This window comes from Chlamydotis macqueenii, chromosome 4 (genome assembly GCF_036417535.1).
Source record: "Chlamydotis macqueenii isolate bChlMac1 chromosome 4, bChlMac1.mat, whole genome shotgun sequence".
NCBI classification, from domain to species: Eukaryota; Metazoa; Chordata; class Aves; order Otidiformes; family Otididae; genus Chlamydotis; species Chlamydotis macqueenii.
In genome coordinates, this window is record NC_141559.1 from 4,675,553 (window position 1) to 4,694,854 (window position 19,302).

The 19,302-nt window shown below is 42.1% G+C and overlaps 3 protein-coding genes across 4 annotated transcripts in view; 2 read left to right on the forward strand and 1 right to left on the reverse strand.

The window, feature by feature from the left end:
- The window catches only part of RASSF6 (Ras association domain family member 6), a 67,402-nt gene that overhangs the window by 42,225 nt on the left and 5,875 nt on the right, over positions 1 to 19,302 (reverse strand). The window lies entirely within an intron of this gene.
- LOC104482862 (interleukin-8) lies at positions 1,904 to 4,605 on the forward strand. The gene is made up of 4 exons (XM_010124454.2): positions 1,904 to 2,034; positions 2,219 to 2,354; positions 3,140 to 3,223; positions 3,827 to 4,605. The coding sequence occupies exons 1-4, from the start codon at positions 1,971 to 1,973 to the stop codon at positions 3,855 to 3,857; spliced, it is 315 nt and encodes a 104-aa protein (XP_010122756.1). The 5' UTR covers positions 1,904 to 1,970; the 3' UTR covers positions 3,858 to 4,605.
- LOC104482863 (interleukin-8) lies at positions 13,707 to 16,978 on the forward strand. The gene is made up of 4 exons (XM_010124455.2): positions 13,707 to 13,878; positions 14,621 to 14,756; positions 15,543 to 15,626; positions 16,208 to 16,978. The coding sequence occupies exons 1-4, from the start codon at positions 13,716 to 13,718 to the stop codon at positions 16,236 to 16,238; spliced, it is 414 nt and encodes a 137-aa protein (XP_010122757.2). The 5' UTR covers positions 13,707 to 13,715; the 3' UTR covers positions 16,239 to 16,978.

The window sequence follows — 19,302 nt, forward strand, 5'->3', positions numbered from 1 at the left end:
AGTTCCTCTCTTTTGTGCAAATCACAAGAATTTACAATAAAACATGTGATCTTTTCATTTATGGTTCATCTTTTCTATCTTCTCTCTGTAACCACAAAAGGAACTTTATCTTTGTTGACTGTGGGTTTTTTGCAGGCCAAAGTCTTCCACTCACTACCTCTTAAATGACAAGTCAAAACGCAGGCTCCAGAACTCTACTCAGTTGTTCCCATGGCTCCATATCAAGATTTATTATACTGTAATCATTATGTCATCTATGACAGACGTAAGACACCTAAGCCCTTTCTTTTTATTTGAGTAGTAGTGTACAAGAGCCATAAACATCTTATCTGTCTGGATCAAGAAAGCAGAAATAAATAATGCTTCCTGAAAACACAACAGGGAGCAGCTTTTACCCAGAGAAGACCAAGGATAACACCTTCACTGCATATACCGTATAGAAGCAACAATTTTATCTTTGAATCAATGAAAATAATTAATGAAATTAAAGACTAAGTACCATTTCTTGGGTTTATTTGGAAAAGAGGTCTACACTCCTCAGGCAATGGAATTCATACTTTCATGTTCTCCTTGTACACAGGCCAGAAGACATTTCCACTGATGCTCTGGTTTTAAAGGAAAAACAGGTGCTTAATTCCGTATCTACACATCTTATTAGGCTACTGTACAGAACACTGCCTCTTAAACTATTGTGTTAAACCACAGACACTGATATATACGGTAATATGAAGTGAATTTCAGTCTGGCATACATAAATCTCTGTGTCCTTCACGGTGAGTCAGAGAACAAGAAACCCATATCCATTCATATCTGGTCCTATCTTTATTGCGTGGACTGTCTGCATTACCTGGCAGAAGAACAATAACAAGATTCCTTAATGTTTAACCTCCCCCACAAAGCCCACTTGTGTTTTAGTATTATTTTATATCGTTAATAAAAATAGGTGTTCATTTCTGACTTTATCTGAATAGTCGTCCTTCGTGATCTCCTCTTCACTTTTCCTTTAATTCTACAATAATCACAAGAAATCTTCTCTTTACAGGGTCAAATTTAAATGTGCAAAAGTGCCTCAGTTAATTTCAGCAGAGTCCTGCAGCAGCTTTTAGAATTTGCTTCTGCCCAAATTCAAAGCAGCAAACAGTTAAGAAGTTTTGGCTTCAGAAGAAGGAGTGATCCTCAAAAAAAAATCCACCTAACTAGGCAAAGCACTTCATCATATCATAATAATATAGTCCGTATGTTCTCAATTGTATGACAAAGTCAGTTTGGATTCTGTTGCTTATTTCAGTGATGCTAGGTTTTAATGTATCAAAAAGTAGTGTCAGTATTTCTGCAGACGTTATCTCAGCATATAAAGAAAGATTTTTTAAAATGTACCTGCGTATCAGGACAGGGGGAGCTCATTACAACGCAGTTCTAGTACTTATTATTTCTACAAATACTAGCTCCTACTTCTATAATGTCTTAAAATGAAAAAAAATCAAAGCCCAAAGACACAGATGTAAAATCACAGATCAAATGCCTTCACCAGAAGTGGAAATTTACAAAGAGTAACAACAATAGCAGCAAAAGTAGGAAGTTACGGAAGAAAATAATCTCAACAAAGAGAGTCTTACAAAAGCCCTGTAGATTCCACAAAGCCAAGTCCAGGGCAATTTTGTACATATTCTATGGTTTTATATTTAATTAATAAAGTGCTTTCTGTTAATGAAAAGCTACTTCGAGGTCATCTAGGGAGCGGGGCTTACCCACTCACTTGTGACTCATTTCACAGTGGCATCTTACACGTTCGGAGTTTCCGCTGCCACGACCCACCGGCTGGGCTGGAGCGCGGCAGGGAGGCCAAGGCAGTATATAAACGTGCAGGTCCTGGGGCACAGGCACTGGCCACCCTTGGGGCTGTTGGAGCTCACCTCACCACAGAACCAGAACCAGACCCGGGCGAAGCAAGGAAGAAACACGCTTGCATCATGACGGGCAAGGTTGCGGCTGCTGTCCTGGCTCTTCTTCTCATCTCAGCGCTTGGAACAGAAGGTAGAGAAATCCTTCCTAAAGCTCTCCTAACTAACTGCTGGTGTAAATGCTGACAGGGGAGCCACTACGCGGTCTTACCAGGGCAGCAAATAACAAGTCTAGTAGTGTCAGCAAAAAGAACATGATATGCTTCCTGTGGAAACAGTGAAACAATTCACCTTTTTTTTTCCTTCTTGTTTTACAGATACGGCCCTGGCACGCTCCGCGATGGAACTCCGGTGCCAGTGTGTAGGCACCCATTCCAAGTTCATCCATCCCAAGTTCATTCAGAACGTGAACCTCACCCCCAGCGGACCTCACTGCAAGAACGTTGAAGTCATGTAAGTGCTTTCGCAAAATCCTCCCGATTACGTAACAAGAAGGAAATAGATTTTACACCAAGGATGATGTATGTGTTCTCTGAAAGATGTAACAAGGCAGTGTGGCTACTCAGCACGCAGAGCAGCAACGCTCGTTGCTCTTACGGACAATATGCTATGTGTTATATGTTGCATGCTGTTTTTGCCAATCTCTGCTTTTTAAACACCCCATGAAGTATTTCAACCTAAACAGGCATCAGACTGTAAATAACTTTGTAAAACTCAGAGTTCCACTAGCATATGAGGAAAGAATTAAACTCACAAAGCTATGATGAGCGAGTGATCGAAACATGAATTTTAACCGCTAGGTAAAAAATACGATCACACTGCTACTTAAGTCAATAAAAAAACTATCAATAGCATAAAAATCGTGTAATCCGGGGACAATTCCAGAACTCTCACAGTAACAAAATTCCTATGAACAGGGCAGTACAGTTTCTGAATCAAGATGGAAATATTTAGCCCTTCAGTTAAACACCATCACAAAACCAAAGCAAGCTAGGCGGGAAAAGAAGCAATTTTGAAAACAGCAAGAGTCCTGTAAATGATTTAATGCATTCAAACAAACAGATATGAAACCATTTTAAACAAAAAAAAAATCGTTAGGCTATAGCCTCAACTGATGCAACCTAAAGTAAAGGAGAACATGTAAGTGTACACATAGAAATGACGTTATGAGAGAAAAAGGAAATTGCCTTGGAATTCACTGAGTAGACCTTTTCTCTTCCTTTTTTTCTCTGCTGCAGAGCCACCCTGACAGACGGCAGAGAAGTGTGCCTGGAGCCCACTGCTCCCTGGGTGAAGCTGATCATCAAGGCCATTCTGGACAAGTGAGTCGTTTGTTCTCAACGCGCACGGCTTATCAACAACCTGCATTTGCAATGAGCTAGCAAACACGTACAGCATGAAGTGTTCAAAACTTCTGTCTCCTCGGGCAGTTACTGCTGTTTGTGTTCTCTAACTGGGACGAAGACTGTGATTGCTCTGAGCTTTAATTATAGCATTAGGTTCCATCCCTTACTGTGCCACACGCCCCAGGCGAAAGGCAGCTGCGTCTCTCGTAAGGCACAAGCATATTGAAAACCTGCAGCTCAAGTCCTCAGGAAATCCAGGCATTAACTGACTGGTTTTCTCTTGCTTGCAATGGTTGAAAGCAATAATGAGTTTTTCAAAACTAGTGGCATTTAGATCAGCGGGAAAAAAATCAGGCCCAAGAGGTGTCAAGTGCAGCATTAAACTATGGAACGCACAGTTACTGAGTACTTGTGAAGAGGTCACAACCTACCAGTGTCCCTTAGGTTCTGCAACAGCCTTTCTGGGGCCTGGACACAGAGCACAAACCCTTCGTGGTGGATTTCATCTGATTCCAGAGAGTGGTGTCTGTTCCATGGACAAGTTCTAATTGTCTCCTTTTCCATTTTCTTTCTTTCTAGGGCAAACGCCAAACCTGAGACAGTGTCCTAAGATGAAGAAGAAAAATGTCCCAACTGTTCCAAGGAAGGCAAAAATGGGAGAGACGCTCATCCGTCTTCTGGCAGCTCACCTCCTCCTACCTCCTCCCACCTCCTCCTACCTCCTCACACTTCTAACAGCATCTAGACAGAATGGATTCCCTGCTTTCATCGTCAGTTGACAACAGTACTTTCAGTCTTCTAAAGAGGTCTCATTATGCAGGAGAGAAACCACTGACACCAAAAAAAGTTGGCAGAAAAAATGGCTTGTGAAAAGGGATGACCATGATTCTGGAGTTGAATCAGTGCAGTGCACTCTCAGCAGAGCTTTCACTAAATGATACCTTCGCTTTTTGATAACAGTTTAGGAAAAAACAGTGACTCCTTCTCTTTACAAAGGATGGACAGGTAGCAACAACTGCACCTAGGTCACTGCCGCTCAGACTAGGCTACTGACCGGAAGAGGGGAGCTTGCCAAATTAGGAAGCCAAATTTCTGAGACATCAGTTTTTGTGTCACCATTTTCAATGTATTATTTATTATGAATTAGTGTGGTGAAAGTATAAACATATATTTTATTGACATCCTTCGGTTAGGAAAAAAAGCACTTTATTTATTTACTTATTTATATTTATTTATTTATTTACTTTGCATAAGAATGTCATCGACAATATTTTTATTTATTTATTTATTTATTTACTTATGGGAAATATTTATGTTTATGTACCTAATAAATGCTTGTTGAAATGTTTTAACTCAAATATTGTGTGTTACTAATTTCCTTATTGAAATACAGAACTGAAAAAGAGGAGGCATTTCCTTTCTTTTTGTATCACATAATGGGTTGTCAGAAGGACAAGTGGGAGCTGAGTTGTAAGTCACCAAACTTGCCTCTGGTGACTGCAGATGGTTCCCAATAGAAAGAATTATAAAAATGATCTATGTTCTTCCTCTTTGCTTGCCAGACTTAGTGTTTTCAGAGGTCTAGATGATAAAATTCACAGAAGGTAACAAACAAATAATGGTTATTCACAGAAATTCCAAGGCCACAGCAGTGGTGGGGCTCAGACAGCACATCAGCCTAGAACCTGGCAGGGAACAAGATTTTTCATTAACTCAAATAAGCAGGGAAACCTGATGAACATTGAGGAAGTCACTGAGCATCCTCCCTAATCCCAGTGAGGAGGGAGGACTATGAGGGGAAAAATCTCCAGAACTACAGCTCCGATTGTAGGGCCACGCATCTGCTGTGACACAGCGATTTGCAGAGAGATGGCTGGAACACCAGTAGCAAAAACTTGAGAAAATGGGAAAGCTAAGCAAATGTTTCGGTATTTGGTTCTCTTTGTTCTTTTCCAGCTTCATATTCTGCACAAACAGCTCGTGTTTGCTCATGGCACAGGATAAAATGGGAGTTTCTGGCGCTGTCCGAGCAAGCTCTTGTGCAAGGTAACACCTATTCCAGCCACGCTTTGCTCCCTGGCCCAGTCTCTGCCCCTGTCCCGCAGCACCGCATTACAGCCCGCTAGACCTCATCCTCGCAACGTAAAGGAGACAAAGCGTCTCAGAGGGACAGGTTTTATTCAGACTTTTCTTACAACACTAAGCCTTCCTGTTTTCCCAGTGATTTTTACAAGCTGGCTTCTTTCAGAAATCTGATCTGGAGGTAAGCACGTCAGAAATATCAGTCAGGAATGGGGAGAGGCGGGGAAGAACCACTTTATATGCACGCCTACAGTACGTGTGTATCCTAAAGGACTGGCACCAGTTACCGTAAGCGTGTAACCTTAGTTATTCCCTCTGTCAGAACTGCATAGAGAGCATTTTCCTGTGTGAGGACTGTGGCACTTAAATTGTGACATCCATGTGAGTACAAAGTAAAAGACATGGTAAGCTTCATTTAAAATCACATCAGGAACCGTCCACACAAATTGGACCAATGCTTTCATGTAAACTGAAGGCAGCTTTCAGATGTTTATGCTTTCGCTATGGTTTCACAGACAAATAATATTTGTACGGTTATACCCTCTGGGCAGCGTTGTGTCATCCAGTTCAACCTTACTAGGAATTGGTAATTTCAGCCAGCTTTGATCGGTCAAAACAAAAGTTTGTGAGATAATTAAGTTCCGGAAAGATCTGCTGAACTATGACCGGACAGAGAACAGAAACCAAATAAAAAATTCATCAGGCTCATCAAAAAGATTGCATCACGGGGACCTATACTGACACCATTCATTGAAAAAAAATACCAAACTTAAGTATAGGAAAATAGTTTTTCCCTAGTTCTCTCAGAAATGCTACCTGGAAAATATCAAACAAGTTTAACAAACATAAGTTCATACCACGTCCTCCAGTTACTTAACTGACAAATAGCTAAGATAAATTTCAAAACACTCGGAGAGCGGGCGGGATCCACCCAGCCTTAACTGCCTTTACTTCTTTGTTTCTCTCCTGGCGGAGCTGCGCTGAAAGGCGGCACGGTTGTGCAGGGCACCCGCCGCTCCCCGGGTCCCCTCACTGCAGAGGCAATTTTGGCCAGGCAAGTTGTTTTCTTTACCAGAACAGCTCCAGCTGAAAGGTATTCTGAGAAGGCATATTTTAATTTCTTGGCATTAAAATACTCCCCCTCTTCAGGGATTAGTAATTCTTTCCAACAGTTCTTTCTAAATCTGTATTTTTGAACGCCTGAGGATTAAAAGAGTTCCCTAGCTTCGACATCTCCCCTGAGCGTTAGGCCACCCCAAAGGCCACCGGTATGATGCACCTAAACATTTGCTGGGAGGCAGCACAACCTGAGTGTCTGATAGATCCAAAAATCAAGCTCTAAAAGACTCACTTCCCCTTTCTGGGTACAATTCAGAGGTACAGCTGGCATTTCTAAGCGTATTAGCTTTCACTGCTGCAAATGGCGACAATCACGTCCCTACTTCGCACAATTTCGACACAGGCATATGGAAGTCCTTTCTGTTGGAGCAGCACTTGTGCAGACACGGGATTTTTTTCTCTTTGCACATATGTCAGTTGGTTCATACAGTAAACCCAGGTCTTTAACAACTTGTGAGCACCTGTTGCTCTCCCTGTAGCTTGTATTAATGGTAACTGTTTCATGAATAAATTTCTGAATTCACTTTATACTTCATCTAATTACAGGGCCAGAGACAACAGTGAGTCACAATCAAAGAAAAAACAAGGAAAAATACACCTTGGAGTTTTTCAAGGATATGAAATGAGAGGAAACACTTGCTGATGAGAATGTCACAGAACAGACCTCCCCTTCTGCTACATTACTACATGTGATCATTCTTTTTTTCCCTGAGACAGTTGCTGTTTCTACTTATTTCGTTTGCTGTGTCTATCTCTAAATCTCTGTCTGTGATGGATCGAGGAGTCCACGCTTAATGAATGTGTTTCAGTGCTGTAAGGACAAGAACAAGGAAGAGGAAATCAGTTTCCCTTAAATGGCCTTACCTAAAGTAGAAATTGAAAGGATACAATTAGTAAACACATGGATAAACAAATAATAAGGCAGAGTCTGTGTAGCTTTGAAGGAAGTCTTCCCTCACACACTCATTATAGTCCTTTGAAGGTGACAACAAGCCTATGGATGTGGACAGTCCCACAGGTATAGGCAAGCTGTCTTTCTGAAATCCTTTCACAACCCTCACCAGACATTAGAAATAAGGAGGCTATGAAGGAAGCCTTAGAAATGGAAACGTAACAAGTGAGTACATAGAAACGAAGGGCAGAATGAAAAGGTCAGCTTTTTTTTTTGCTAAAGGGACATCACCCGTGGATTCCTACACCAGCTTGTGTGGGGTCCTCTTTGGTCTGGCGTATCTGCACCTGCTCTGGGAAGGTCTTTGCTATGAGCTGCAATATACTGGTGATACTAAATGAGGAGTAGTAAAGACTAAGCTCAACTAGAAAGAACTGCAGAAGGACCTTAACAGATTCATTGATCAGGCAACAACCTCCCAGGTGAGATTCACTGCAGGAAGTAGCCAAAGTGATTGACATAGGGCAAAATTACAAAGCTCATATAAAAATGAGGCATTCTAGCTGACCATTAGCACACAGGAGAGACATCTTGGGATTGTGCTGAGTTGTACAACAGGAATATCAGATCAGAGCTCAGCAATGAAAAAAAAAACCTCAGAACCAAACAAAAAAAACCCAGAAACTCTACTCATGCAAACATAATGTTAGGAGTTACTAGGGCATGAAAAAGAAGTAACTACTAAAATCTGTAATGCCAGTGTGTAACTGCGCGATTCACCCACACACAGAGCACTGCACAGCCCCTGGCTCCCATCTTCAAGAAGACAGAGTAGAGCTGGGAAAGGTTGAAGGTAATGCAAGCAAGATGAACAAAAGCCCCATACAAGTGACGGAGCAGACCAGAACTTCCACTCAGAAGTGAGATACCACTGGGTGGCCATGAGACAAGTGACTTCACACCCATTTCTCCGTGAAAGAACCACCTTTGAAAAAGCAGCAGGCATGATTTCGTTTTCTCTGAGTACCCAGAAAACAATTTTTCACAGCATATCTTTAAAATGATCGGTGAGCCATGCCACTCACTGACATGAGGAATGCTGATTAAAACGTGACGGACAGAAGGAAATGAAGTGTTCATCAGTAACTTTATCAAACAGTATTTAACCGGGGCACCTGCAACAGAGCTGCAAGCAAGTAAGCATGGACTGACACCTAAACTGCCTCCTGTGAGGTGCTCCGCTATGTCTCATCAGCAGTTCTAAGTCACTGCCAGCCCCAGGGTAGCGTAATGATTAATGACTATGCTTTCAGAAGGAAGTAGCTAAAATTAGAAATACTAAATTACCTGTGTTATTTCTGAAGTGATATTTATTGTCCTGTGGTTTCCCCTTATAGATAGGGAGAAAATAATATATTATTTATTTTAATATAATGGGAAATATTTTGCATTTTTTTTCTCTCATGATAGTTTTACTTGCTACTATAACAGACCGTATTTTCTGCTTTGCAAAAGGATTTTGCAGCTTACACATTAATTATGTTAAATGTTAGCGCTCAAGGGTCCAGGAGACTGTTTGTAAGACTAAACATCGGTTTAATGCGTTAATTCCCATTGCATTTATTGTTAATTTCTTTCTACAGTCAAAAAGGGCATTAAAGATGTTTTATCTTAATGGTTTGCTACGTGTCATTTATGCCTGGCAATACAAACCTAGTTTCTGAGGACTGAAGGCGCTGAAGCGCAGATTCCAGCAGCGCTCACCAGACCAGAGATATGTGGACAGAGCAATTGAGGACCGCAGGCAAAAATATCACAAGTCACCTGTGGAGTTTGATCTTCTGAGCCCCAGGGCGGGAGAGCGGGGTCGGGGGATAGCCGCAGGCTAGGCAGAACATCAGACTGCAGACAGACACGTAGGAAACGCTCAGGACAGTCTTGTCTCGATAGAGACTGATGCCCACTGGAACCCCTAACCAGAGGAACTCTGGATTCAAACCTGAATTCGTCAGCTGGCTAAATACATCGCTTCTTCCTTCCCACTGCTGCTCCCCGAATTTTGGTAAACAGTAAGGTTGACCTGTCCACTGGCTTGAAACCCAACAGATCAGCAAGTTTATACATAACAGCTGTTATACAAAACAGATCTCTATAATAACCAGCCAGCCTATTTTCACTCAAGGTTCAGATGTCTACATTTGGGCACTTCTTTCCCAGGCAGGCTATCTAGCTCCGTTCACCGGAGCGCAACAGAGAAACCCTCCATCTCCATGCGTACGCCGCCGCGACTGCACTGCCAGGAAGGGTTCAGGCTAACATCAGCCAGGCTGCACTGGCCACCGTTTAAGCAGAGAGTGAGATGACAGCAAGCAACGCTGTAAGAGTCAGAGATAAATGCATGATGTTTATTATGTCTACTGACCACTTCTAATTTAATCAAAAGTTACTGGCATGAACTTCTTAAAACTTAGCATGTGTTTCCCTCCACCACTTCCATATCTTATTTCCACAGTCAGAAAATGCTTCCTGCCAAGCTCATGAAAGGGAAATGCCACTAAAGCAGTAAACACAGCCTTCAGAAAGTAGGTAAAACCCCCGCCGCTGGTCCTCGACAGTTCTCTAGTTGGACTTGGTATCTCCTCTGTTAACACTAAGCAGATCAAATTTATTTTTAATATGCATAACTGTTAATATTTGTTAATATTTTATGTTAATATTGTAATGAATATTAACATATAATTTTCTATTGTTACTACATATCTCATATTGTCAATGACTTTTCATATTGAATTGGCTCAAATGAAACTTTTCATTTAACTCACAACAATTTTTTAACTGAAAGCTACAATATAGATTTGATGGTTTTCAAGCAGAGCTGCAACATATAAATAAATACAGTCACATAAATGTCCGCTTCCATGATTGTATTTATAAACACATGAAGTAAATGGCAAATCAACTAAAAAGCTGTCCTGCTAATCTGTGATTCCCAAGGGATTCAGGGAAGTCCAGCACTTGCTGTGATCTGACCATGGGTACATAACCGTCTATATTTAGACACTTAATTTTGAAAAAAATCCCACTAAAACTGACCTAAGCTTTTCTCCTTCCTTTCTATCACTTCCTCATGCAGCAAGTCAAACCCCAGATGTTCAGGCGACGTTCTGCTCCTTACGCATCTGCTCCCTTAGCTCTGTCTCACTGTAAACTTCCATGTCTTTGCACAACACTGCGCCCAGTATCCGAGCAGCGGAAGTGACTATTTCCCAGCCCCTGTTTTTGCCACTTCTGCTCTGCACGGGTCAAGCAGGCGAATGCAAAGACTTTGCGGGGAAAAGGAGATGTTTCAGAAGACAGAGTGGGATTTTTTTCCTGGGGAACAAGAGTAGGCTGGCACAGAGGACGCAGAGAGTTCACCTTGCACAGACAGAACCCTCCTTCCAGCAAAAGCTTTGTCTCCTGGGTCTCTGGGGTCTTGTGTGCACAGCTTCTCAAGTGAGAGGTTTGCATTTGTCTACAACAAGATAGATGCTTAATTTTCTTAGAGAGAGTAACTTTATCAGCCCAGAGGCTGGAGCATTCCTCTGGAACTGGGACTCAAAACACTAAGGGACTGGAGCCCAGCTCTCCCCCATCCCTCATGATGGTCTTGGCCACCAAAGTACACATGAATCCCCCGCACCGTGTCCCTTCTGTTTGGGTGTCCTTTGCTACACGCAAAGACCCTAAACAATCCCAGTCAAGATCCCAAAAGATTCCCTTTTGACTTTTGTGTTCGTTAGACAAGGCAATGAGTTACGAAAAAGCAGAACCATTATTTCCCATCCTGCAGCATGCAGAACACATCCTATATCCTGCCTTACAGCGCAGGCAAGGCAGGTATTTACTTCCCTTCTCATCAGGCTTTCAGTAACTGAACTATTGCATAACTGCTTATTTGTTTGTTACAAGCACGCTTTTAATAGGGTTAAGCATGGAAGGTCTCTGCTTGCGGCGGTATCAACTCACTCAGTGACGTTATCCTTCAAAAGGAGCAGCAATTCCACTTGCACAAGTCATCTCTGATGGCTGGCAGAAAAAACATGCACTGCCAAAACCAGATAATGGATTTGGAGTTCCCACAGGCAGGGGCTGGGATGAGATCTTGGGCGAAGTGTTGAAGGGATGTAGGGAGAACCTGGGCGAAGCACGACACTCCCAGGAACACAGGTCAGGAGTGCCCGGCCCTTGGGCTTGAGCGCATGTCTCAACCTTCATTTTTTAACTGATGCCACTGTCATCTCTATTGCACCCCCTTCACATAGCCCGATGAAACTGTGTCGCATCAGGAGAAAAAGTGGAGGTAGAGGAGAGGCTTAGCTCTTAGAAAACATAGTGGATTTTTATCTCGTTACAAACATCCTGCTCTTTTTGACAGACACTCTTAGCTCAGGGGCAGAGTTAATCACATAGGTGGAGTAAGCTCTTGGCTTCACTTTTGCCCTGGGGATTTCTGCGGATCTCTTACTGCCACACTCAGGAAATAGCTGACTCCAGTGGTAAAGGGGACAAGCAGTCTTTGTTTTCACTTGGGGATTTGAGGGGGAATTTCTTTTTCTTTCCTCAGATGTTAATGACATTTCAGCACACACCAAAATTAGATACTGAAGCTGCAAATAGTAAGTAAGAGAAGTGGGATCTCAAATCAAATTTTAATTACCCTGTGAGTGTGCATACATCTGTAGAGACACAGAGAGAAGAGAGAGAACCCAAAAGAAAAGAATCAGCAAAATCTCATTCCAAGTAAACTGGTTAAAGCTCCAACATCTCCAATCCAATGCCAGTGAAATCACCCTGTTAATTTAACATAACATGTACAAAGTAACACAACATAAATAATAAAACATAGCCTTCAGTACCTGGTAAAATCCTCTCCTTTTTCACGCCTTCAGAGAATTAAAAGTACTTTTCAGCAAAGCTCTCTAAGACGTACAGCTAAGGAGAAGCACCACTAGGAGTCAGAATCGGTATCTTTTGTTGACTCAGTAATAGAGAGATAAACTTGCTGATATCTTTCCTTGGGCCAATTGATATAGTGATCAGAAATAGATGAATTTTCATCACAAAGTTCCTTTTATCAAGTAAGTTGATGACAAATGGTACACAGTAAACCATCATAAATTATGGCAAACCATTCAATTATTACTATAAATAAATTATAATGCTTTACATACTAAAGATAACTGAGATTTTACGAACTCATCAGAGCTGGGGAGAAGTACCTCTATAAATCCCCAGATCACAGAGGCATGAAACTTTGAGATTGGAGATGATAAGCAGCAGAAGTCACCATGGCCAAAAAGACAATGTTTGTCAAGAACCAAAACAGAATGGCTTCTCCTAATCACACGCACTCCAGATGCCTTAAAACCCCGAATTTTCATTTAAGCAACAGATCAGCATTTGAACCTAGGTATTCCCTTGAAATTTTCTTCCTCGCAAGGTAATATCTCTACCAGCCACAGCAAATAAACACTCAGCACTCATGCAACAAGGTTCTCTGACAGCAATGTCTGTAGCAGCACCAGAATACTCGATGCTATTTGCCTTTGCTAAGACCCAGGGTTATGGTCACTGAAAAAGATTACGGAAAAGACTTACTAAATATCTAGACTTACAAAGGTAAAAAAAAGCAGTTGTGTTCAGCAGGTCAGGCTATTTTGTTTGCATACAAAGCTCTTTTTATCAATCATTAATATGTGTGACATGAAAAATGCAGGCATGATTTTCAAAGCCGTTCAAAATTTAATGTCTGCTTCCCACAGGAAGCTTTGAATACTGCAGCCTCAATTCCTTTACCGAACGGAGAGTATTAGAGGTGAACTGTGTAAGATGCCACTTGAACAGAAAAAAAGAAAAGAACAAAAAATCAAAATCATTAACATCAAAGTAATACTGAAGGTAAAATCCTGATCCCAGTGAAAAAGCTTTTCAGTGGTTTCAGCACTGCCAAATTTCCACTCCAGTGGCTTCAAGTCAGATAAGTAGGAGCTATCACCATAAACAGAGAAAAGAAACTATCTCAAGTCTAGATTCTGCATCTCTACGAAAAGAAAAAAAAAGCTGTGATCAAAACACAACCGAAACCACCACAAATAAGGGTCTGCATGAGAAAAAGCACAAAATTTACAAAAGTCTACAAAAGACATCGGCATGCATGGCTATTATTTACATATTTTAATCAAGTAATACGCTATATCATTCTCGGCAGAATAATCCCTCGTCATCTAGGAAGGCGTTTCACAACAGTCATGTGACTCAACTGGGAAATTCCTCTAACGCAAGCTACATGCCACCAAAAGACACGCTCTGGGCACAAAACTGTATATAAGCAAGATGGATCGCCCACAGCAGGCATCAGCAATCCTCCGGGACAAGAGCGGCCACTGCTCCACAGAACCAGAGCTAAGCGATCCAGCGAAAAACTCCTGCCTCATCATGAACAGCAAACTTGTGGCTGTCCTGGCTCTTTTCCTGATTTCAGTGGCTATGTCTCAAGGTAAGCAAATCCCTCCCAAGATCCCCACGGCTGCAGTATTCTCTAGGCAGCCGCTGAGATACTCGTGCTTGCAGAGAGGGAGCTTTCTATTTGTTTCAGCAAACTAGTTTTTTGGAGAGATTTTCAGCAACTTCTCTTCAGTCAGAAATCTACCATGTAGCCCTTGCACTGAAGAGTTACTGACATCTTGTGGGAAAAATTTAAGCATGCAACTTAAATGTGGTTTGTTTCTATGTTTCACTTGAGGTGTATGCAGCTAGAGACAGGACCTTGTTCTTAAATGTTTGAATGTTTCTCTCCCTCCCCGCACAAAGAAGACTTTATGTGCCAGTGATGCACAGCTGGGAACAGAGACAAACAATATGAACACAGAAGCATGGACAAGCCTCCAACCAATGAAAAAAAAAAATAATCTAGGGCTCTTCCTTCTGTATAGTTGCCAGCTTGTCGATGCAGATATTAAAATGATGCAACTAACCATACAGTGTGGTCAGTACAAGTAACCACGAAACATGTGGTTTTATTTCCAAAAGATCTGGTAATTTAGTTTTAAATGTACTTGGGCATCAGCCCCCCTGAAACAAATAAGCCACTGACGTTCATACTGTGAGGAGTTCAGCAGCTTGGACAAGTGCAGTATCTTAATTGAGGCTGTTGTTAAATGAGAGCAGTGGTGCTTTATGTCTGATGCAGTGATGGTAAGACTGCCCCTCAGACCACGACCTTCCTTTTCTGCTCCCAGGCAGGACCCTGGCAAGGATGGGAACCGAGCTCCGGTGCCAGTGCATAGCCACTCATTCCAAGTTCATCCCTCCCAAATCCATCCAGGATGTGAAGCTGACGCAGAGCGGCCCCCACTGCAAGAACGTCGAAGTCATGTAAGTCGCTCTGCAAGAGCTTCCCTCTTCTTCACCTACGCTCTGCTGCCGCTGCTGCTGCCAGAGCTTTTACACCCCACAACAAGTACGACAGTTAGCAGGCTGACATGAAGTAGTCAGATTTGATTATTCTTTTGAGGGACGGCTTTAAGTAATACAGCATGGTTTTTATCATCACTATGACCTTACTTATTCCTGAACTGATCACTATTTATCTGTCATGAGACATATTCAGTATTTCTGGTGGTAGAACATGAATTTCAAGGACTAGTCAGCTCTTACTAGACAAGGTTATAAAATAGTTTAAATCTGGCATTTATTAAGCAAGCAAAACTCCATTAAAACAGTCTGCATTAGTCTCAGAGAGAAAAATTAAGCTCCCACAAACAAATTCAGGGAAACAATGAAACTAAACTGGTCTCGAATAGCATGGAAGAGGAACTAAAATGTTGAAATCCTTACACTGCTGAAACACCTTTTCACCACTGGAGGTTTCAGTTGTGTAAGAAAGCTTTACTAATCCAAACAAATTCAAGCCAAGCACCCTTATGTATCGAGAAAGATTTTTGGGAATGTGTGACTCCTTTGAGAGCAAGCACACAGACTCACGCAACTCTTGGCTGTTTCAGTCTCCTCACTTGTGGAGTTCAAGTGCGTGTTCAAGTCTAACCTAGGGCAGCTGGGATGAATTTATACTAACCAATCTAAAAATGCATTATTACATTCTGTGAGTACAACAAATCCACGTAGGAGTTTCCTGACTTTTCTTTATTCCCTGTTTTGCAGAGCTACCCTGAAGGACGGCAGAGAGGTGTGCCTGGAGCCCACCGCTCCCTGGGTACAGCTGATTGTGAAGGCAATTTTGGCCAAGTAAGTCCCGTTCTCTCTCAATTTGGGCAGTCGAGTGGTAAACCTCCCAAGAAAAGCCAACTTGTAGAATTTCTCAGTGATACTTTCCATTTTCTCTTAATCAGATCTAAAGAACAAGGAAACTTGCTGCTTAATGATAGAATTAGTCTTAGTCTTTCTGACTCTGCTGCAGGTTCCTTGTTCAAGCCGATACATCGTTATTAAACTTCCTAAGTATCGGCACCTCCATCTGGAGGGAAAGGAACACAGACATGTTTGAAAAATGAGGCTTTAAAGAAATCTTCTTCCCCCTGCTTACAGTAGCTTATGGTAATGATTCATATTCCCAAGTGAATGAGTTTCTTGATGTGAATAAATGCAGAAACTCACGCTGCAGAAGTTTCCTAGCTGGGCACCAGATAGGCACACCCTGGGATTTCAGGAACTGCATTCAAAACATCACCTTTATTCTCTCTGTGCCTTAAGACAGCACACAGAGAGGGAAACACATCACTCATCCTTAACTGTTTGTGCAATGCGAAGCAATGATAGCCATTCCTGAACCTCCTTTTAAATTATCCTCTTCCCTCACCTCTCAACAGAGCTCAATTCAATTCTGACTCGCCACTCTAAGGAACTCCAGGACAGAAAAAATCTGGGAACTGCTCCTGCTCCTCCACTGAGACAAACATTCCGGAAAAGCATCAGTCAAGCGATGTACCACCTTCCACCTCCTGCATCAGTGTTCTGATGCTAATTATGGACTATTTTATTTATTTATTTATTTAACTGCGTTTATTTAAGAAAGTCTTTCCAAACGGTCAGCGCTGTCTGTGGGACACACTGTTCATTGACACTGAAGAAAAAGTGGTTTGCTAAAGGAAATGAAGAACCCTTGGCAGCCACTTCAGCCAAACACCACCTGTGAAGTGCAACGCACTTCCAGCACAGCTTATTTACACTAAGCAGTACTATTTTGCTATTGCACCAGCAAACTGATAGTTCCTCCTGCTCCCCTGGAGTGCACTGGTATGTTGTGTCAACAAAAGTTTTCTCAACCACAGTCAGCCTGTGGCTAGACTGTGAACTGTGATTTCTGACGCTAAAAATCTAGCCTACAGAATCTGTAAGACAGTGGGGCTTGTATTTATTTGTTGTGATTTCCATGCTATTTATAAATGTATTTATTAAGTAGTTTCTATACAAGAGATAAAATAATGATAATTTATTTCATTTCTACTGGATTTTCCATTCCTACTATTTATTTCTCAAGAAATATCCACAACATTATTGCTCTGTACAAGGACTTAGTTGTATGTCTAATTAGCTTTTGAATCAGCTAATGGCAAAAAAAATGCATCTTACATACACAGAATTTGCCTGGGAGAGTGTAATTATTCTTAACAATGTGTTATTAAATGTTTTCTACCAAAAAAAATCTATTTGTTATCTTTTTGTTATTTTACATTTTCAATTGCTTTATGTGGAAACAGTCTGCTTCATTTTTGCCACCTCAGCCTGATTTCTGGAACTGAAATGAACATTTTTGGTAGATGGTACCATAACTCACACTGTCCTGGTAACCTAACATTACTGAATGTGATAACAAACTCTTGGATAGGGTACAATGCTCACTCTCCTCCCTTCAGCCTATTCCCACTCCTTGGCGACTGGCTGGCTGGAGGGCAAGGCTCCTTATTGACACACCTTGCAGACCAGAGACCTTCACCCTCAGGTGCCTTAACGCCGCCAGTGTTCAGATCAGCCCCAGAGCTGTAAATCTTTACTACATCAAAAGGTCCCTATTTAACTATCAAACTGAGAATTTGTGTCCTTCACTTTCAATATCCAAACACCGAGCATTTGCCCTTGTGTAACAACTGCCTCCTATTCTGATTCCTGAAATGCGGAGTGCTGAGTACGTGATGCCTGTCCTCATCATGCACAGGCACTGATGCTTGGCCTCTTTGGGAGAGAAGCACTCATACCGCATATGAACACCGAGGAAGGATTCTGGCAGATAAACTGGGACGCTTCATATTGTTATCACCCCATCTCCTGTCCCATGGGGGCTGCGGGAGAGCACAGCCCTCGTAGGTGCAGTGCGTCTTCCCACAGGAGTCCCAGTGCAGCTTAGAAGACAGTAGGAGAAAAGAGCTGTGCTTAACAACGCTCTGAAATCATCAGCTCAAAGTGCAACGGCGGACAAACGAAAGCCAGTGATATGTTGGGCATCTTCCAGAAGGGAACTGAGAATAAGAGAGAGAGGGCATAGGTTTAAAGTCTCTGGCTTCAAGCTAGCGCATACCTGTTTATCTGAGGCATGCACACTTCCATTTCAGTTTTACCTATGACCTAGACTGTCTTAAAACAGCAGAAGGATTTTTGTCAGGTGGCTTTGTCATCACACAATGAGAGAGCTGTCTTCAGCTTGCTTCTTCTGGAAGACCCTTTGCAGAAAGATCGATGTCAGTCCTCTCCTCGACCCGTATTATTCTGGCATCAGTTTGAGGTGTGCAGCCACCTAAACTCTAAACAATGTGTGCTGTGGCCCTCCAGTTATCAGGCCATGCAGAAGCCATAGGAGAGAACTGCACCCTTTGAAAACACGTAGACTACTTGGTTAGTGCCTTTGTGTGTGTGCATGTGTCTGCGCAACGTACCAGAGAGCTGACCAGACAGTGAGTAAGAGCCAGGACATCCACCCCACCACGAAAGGAAGCTACCACCATCGCCGCAGCTAACTGCGTGTTCTTGTCTTCTACTTCTCTCAGTCTCATGTAAGCGTTTTGCTCCCCTTGGCCACTTCATTTAGCATCTGAATTGTATTTCTACAAGCCTGTTAAAAGGCCATTCCACGTTACAGCCGTCATGTGTACTCATCACCTATTACTTCTCTACTTCCCTCCTCGCAATGTAGCAGAGATGTTTACATGTCCTTTCTGTCCTCAGCTATTTTCTTGGTTCCTTACTTCATCATCCTTCCAAACCACTTTCACTTCCTTCTTTCACCAACAATTTCAGTTTAGGGGCCAGAGGACAGCAGCAACAACCAAAGAGCCAAGCAACAACCTGGTGTCATTTCCTCCTCCGCATTCTCCCCTTCCCATGCCTGCTTGCTGTAGTTCTGCTCTTGTACTAACAGCCTTGTCAATCACAAACTGCAGTTTGTTCCCTCCAGCTTCAGTGTTACTGTTGTTATGCATTAGAGAGAAAGACACTTTTGGGATGATAAATGCTGCAAACCACAGAGGAAGTCATTGAAAGAAATACTGGAAAGTCCCTGAAAAATACTTTTAACTCTTCCTTAGAAGAAGAGGGAATACAAACACTGGTGTGCTGGCCTGCATTTCTGTCTGTGCTGAATATTGACTAATACAAACATCCTGCTCATGTATCAGGTGACATATGCATTATCCATGCCTTACTTGCTTTTGTTTACAGATTGCTCCCCATTCTGCAAATGACTGCATTTCTTATGTTATCACATAGCACGGGAAAATCCTAGGAAAATTACACATAGCACTGGCTTGATATTGCAGACTTGTTTCAAGCGTGGCATTTATTCTTGTTTATAGCAGGATATTATGAGCGACTTCAGAGGAAATGGATCCTTTGGAAATCATACAGACTGCCGTAGAAACTTCTGGATCAGTAAAGAGGCATTTTGTTTCTGTGTGCAAAACTGAAACAAGAA

Excerpts from the sequence above, each read along its gene's own strand:
- LOC104482863 (XM_010124455.2), top strand. The coding sequence starts at position 13,716 with ATGGATCGCCCACAGCAGGCATCAGCAATCCTCCGGGACAAGAGCGGC. Across the intron at positions 13,879-14,620 it reads TTCAGTGGCTATGTCTCAAG|GCAGGACCCTGGCAAGGATG; the intron begins GTAAGCAAATCC and ends TTCTGCTCCCAG. Across the intron at positions 15,627-16,207 it reads GTGAAGGCAATTTTGGCCAA|AGCTCAATTCAATTCTGACT; the intron begins GTAAGTCCCGTT and ends ACCTCTCAACAG.
- LOC104482862 (XM_010124454.2), top strand. The coding sequence starts at position 1,971 with ATGACGGGCAAGGTTGCGGCTGCTGTCCTGGCTCTTCTTCTCATCTCA. Across the intron at positions 2,035-2,218 it reads CTCAGCGCTTGGAACAGAAG|ATACGGCCCTGGCACGCTCC; the intron begins GTAGAGAAATCC and ends CTTGTTTTACAG. Across the intron at positions 3,224-3,826 it reads ATCAAGGCCATTCTGGACAA|GGCAAACGCCAAACCTGAGA; the intron begins GTGAGTCGTTTG and ends CTTTCTTTCTAG.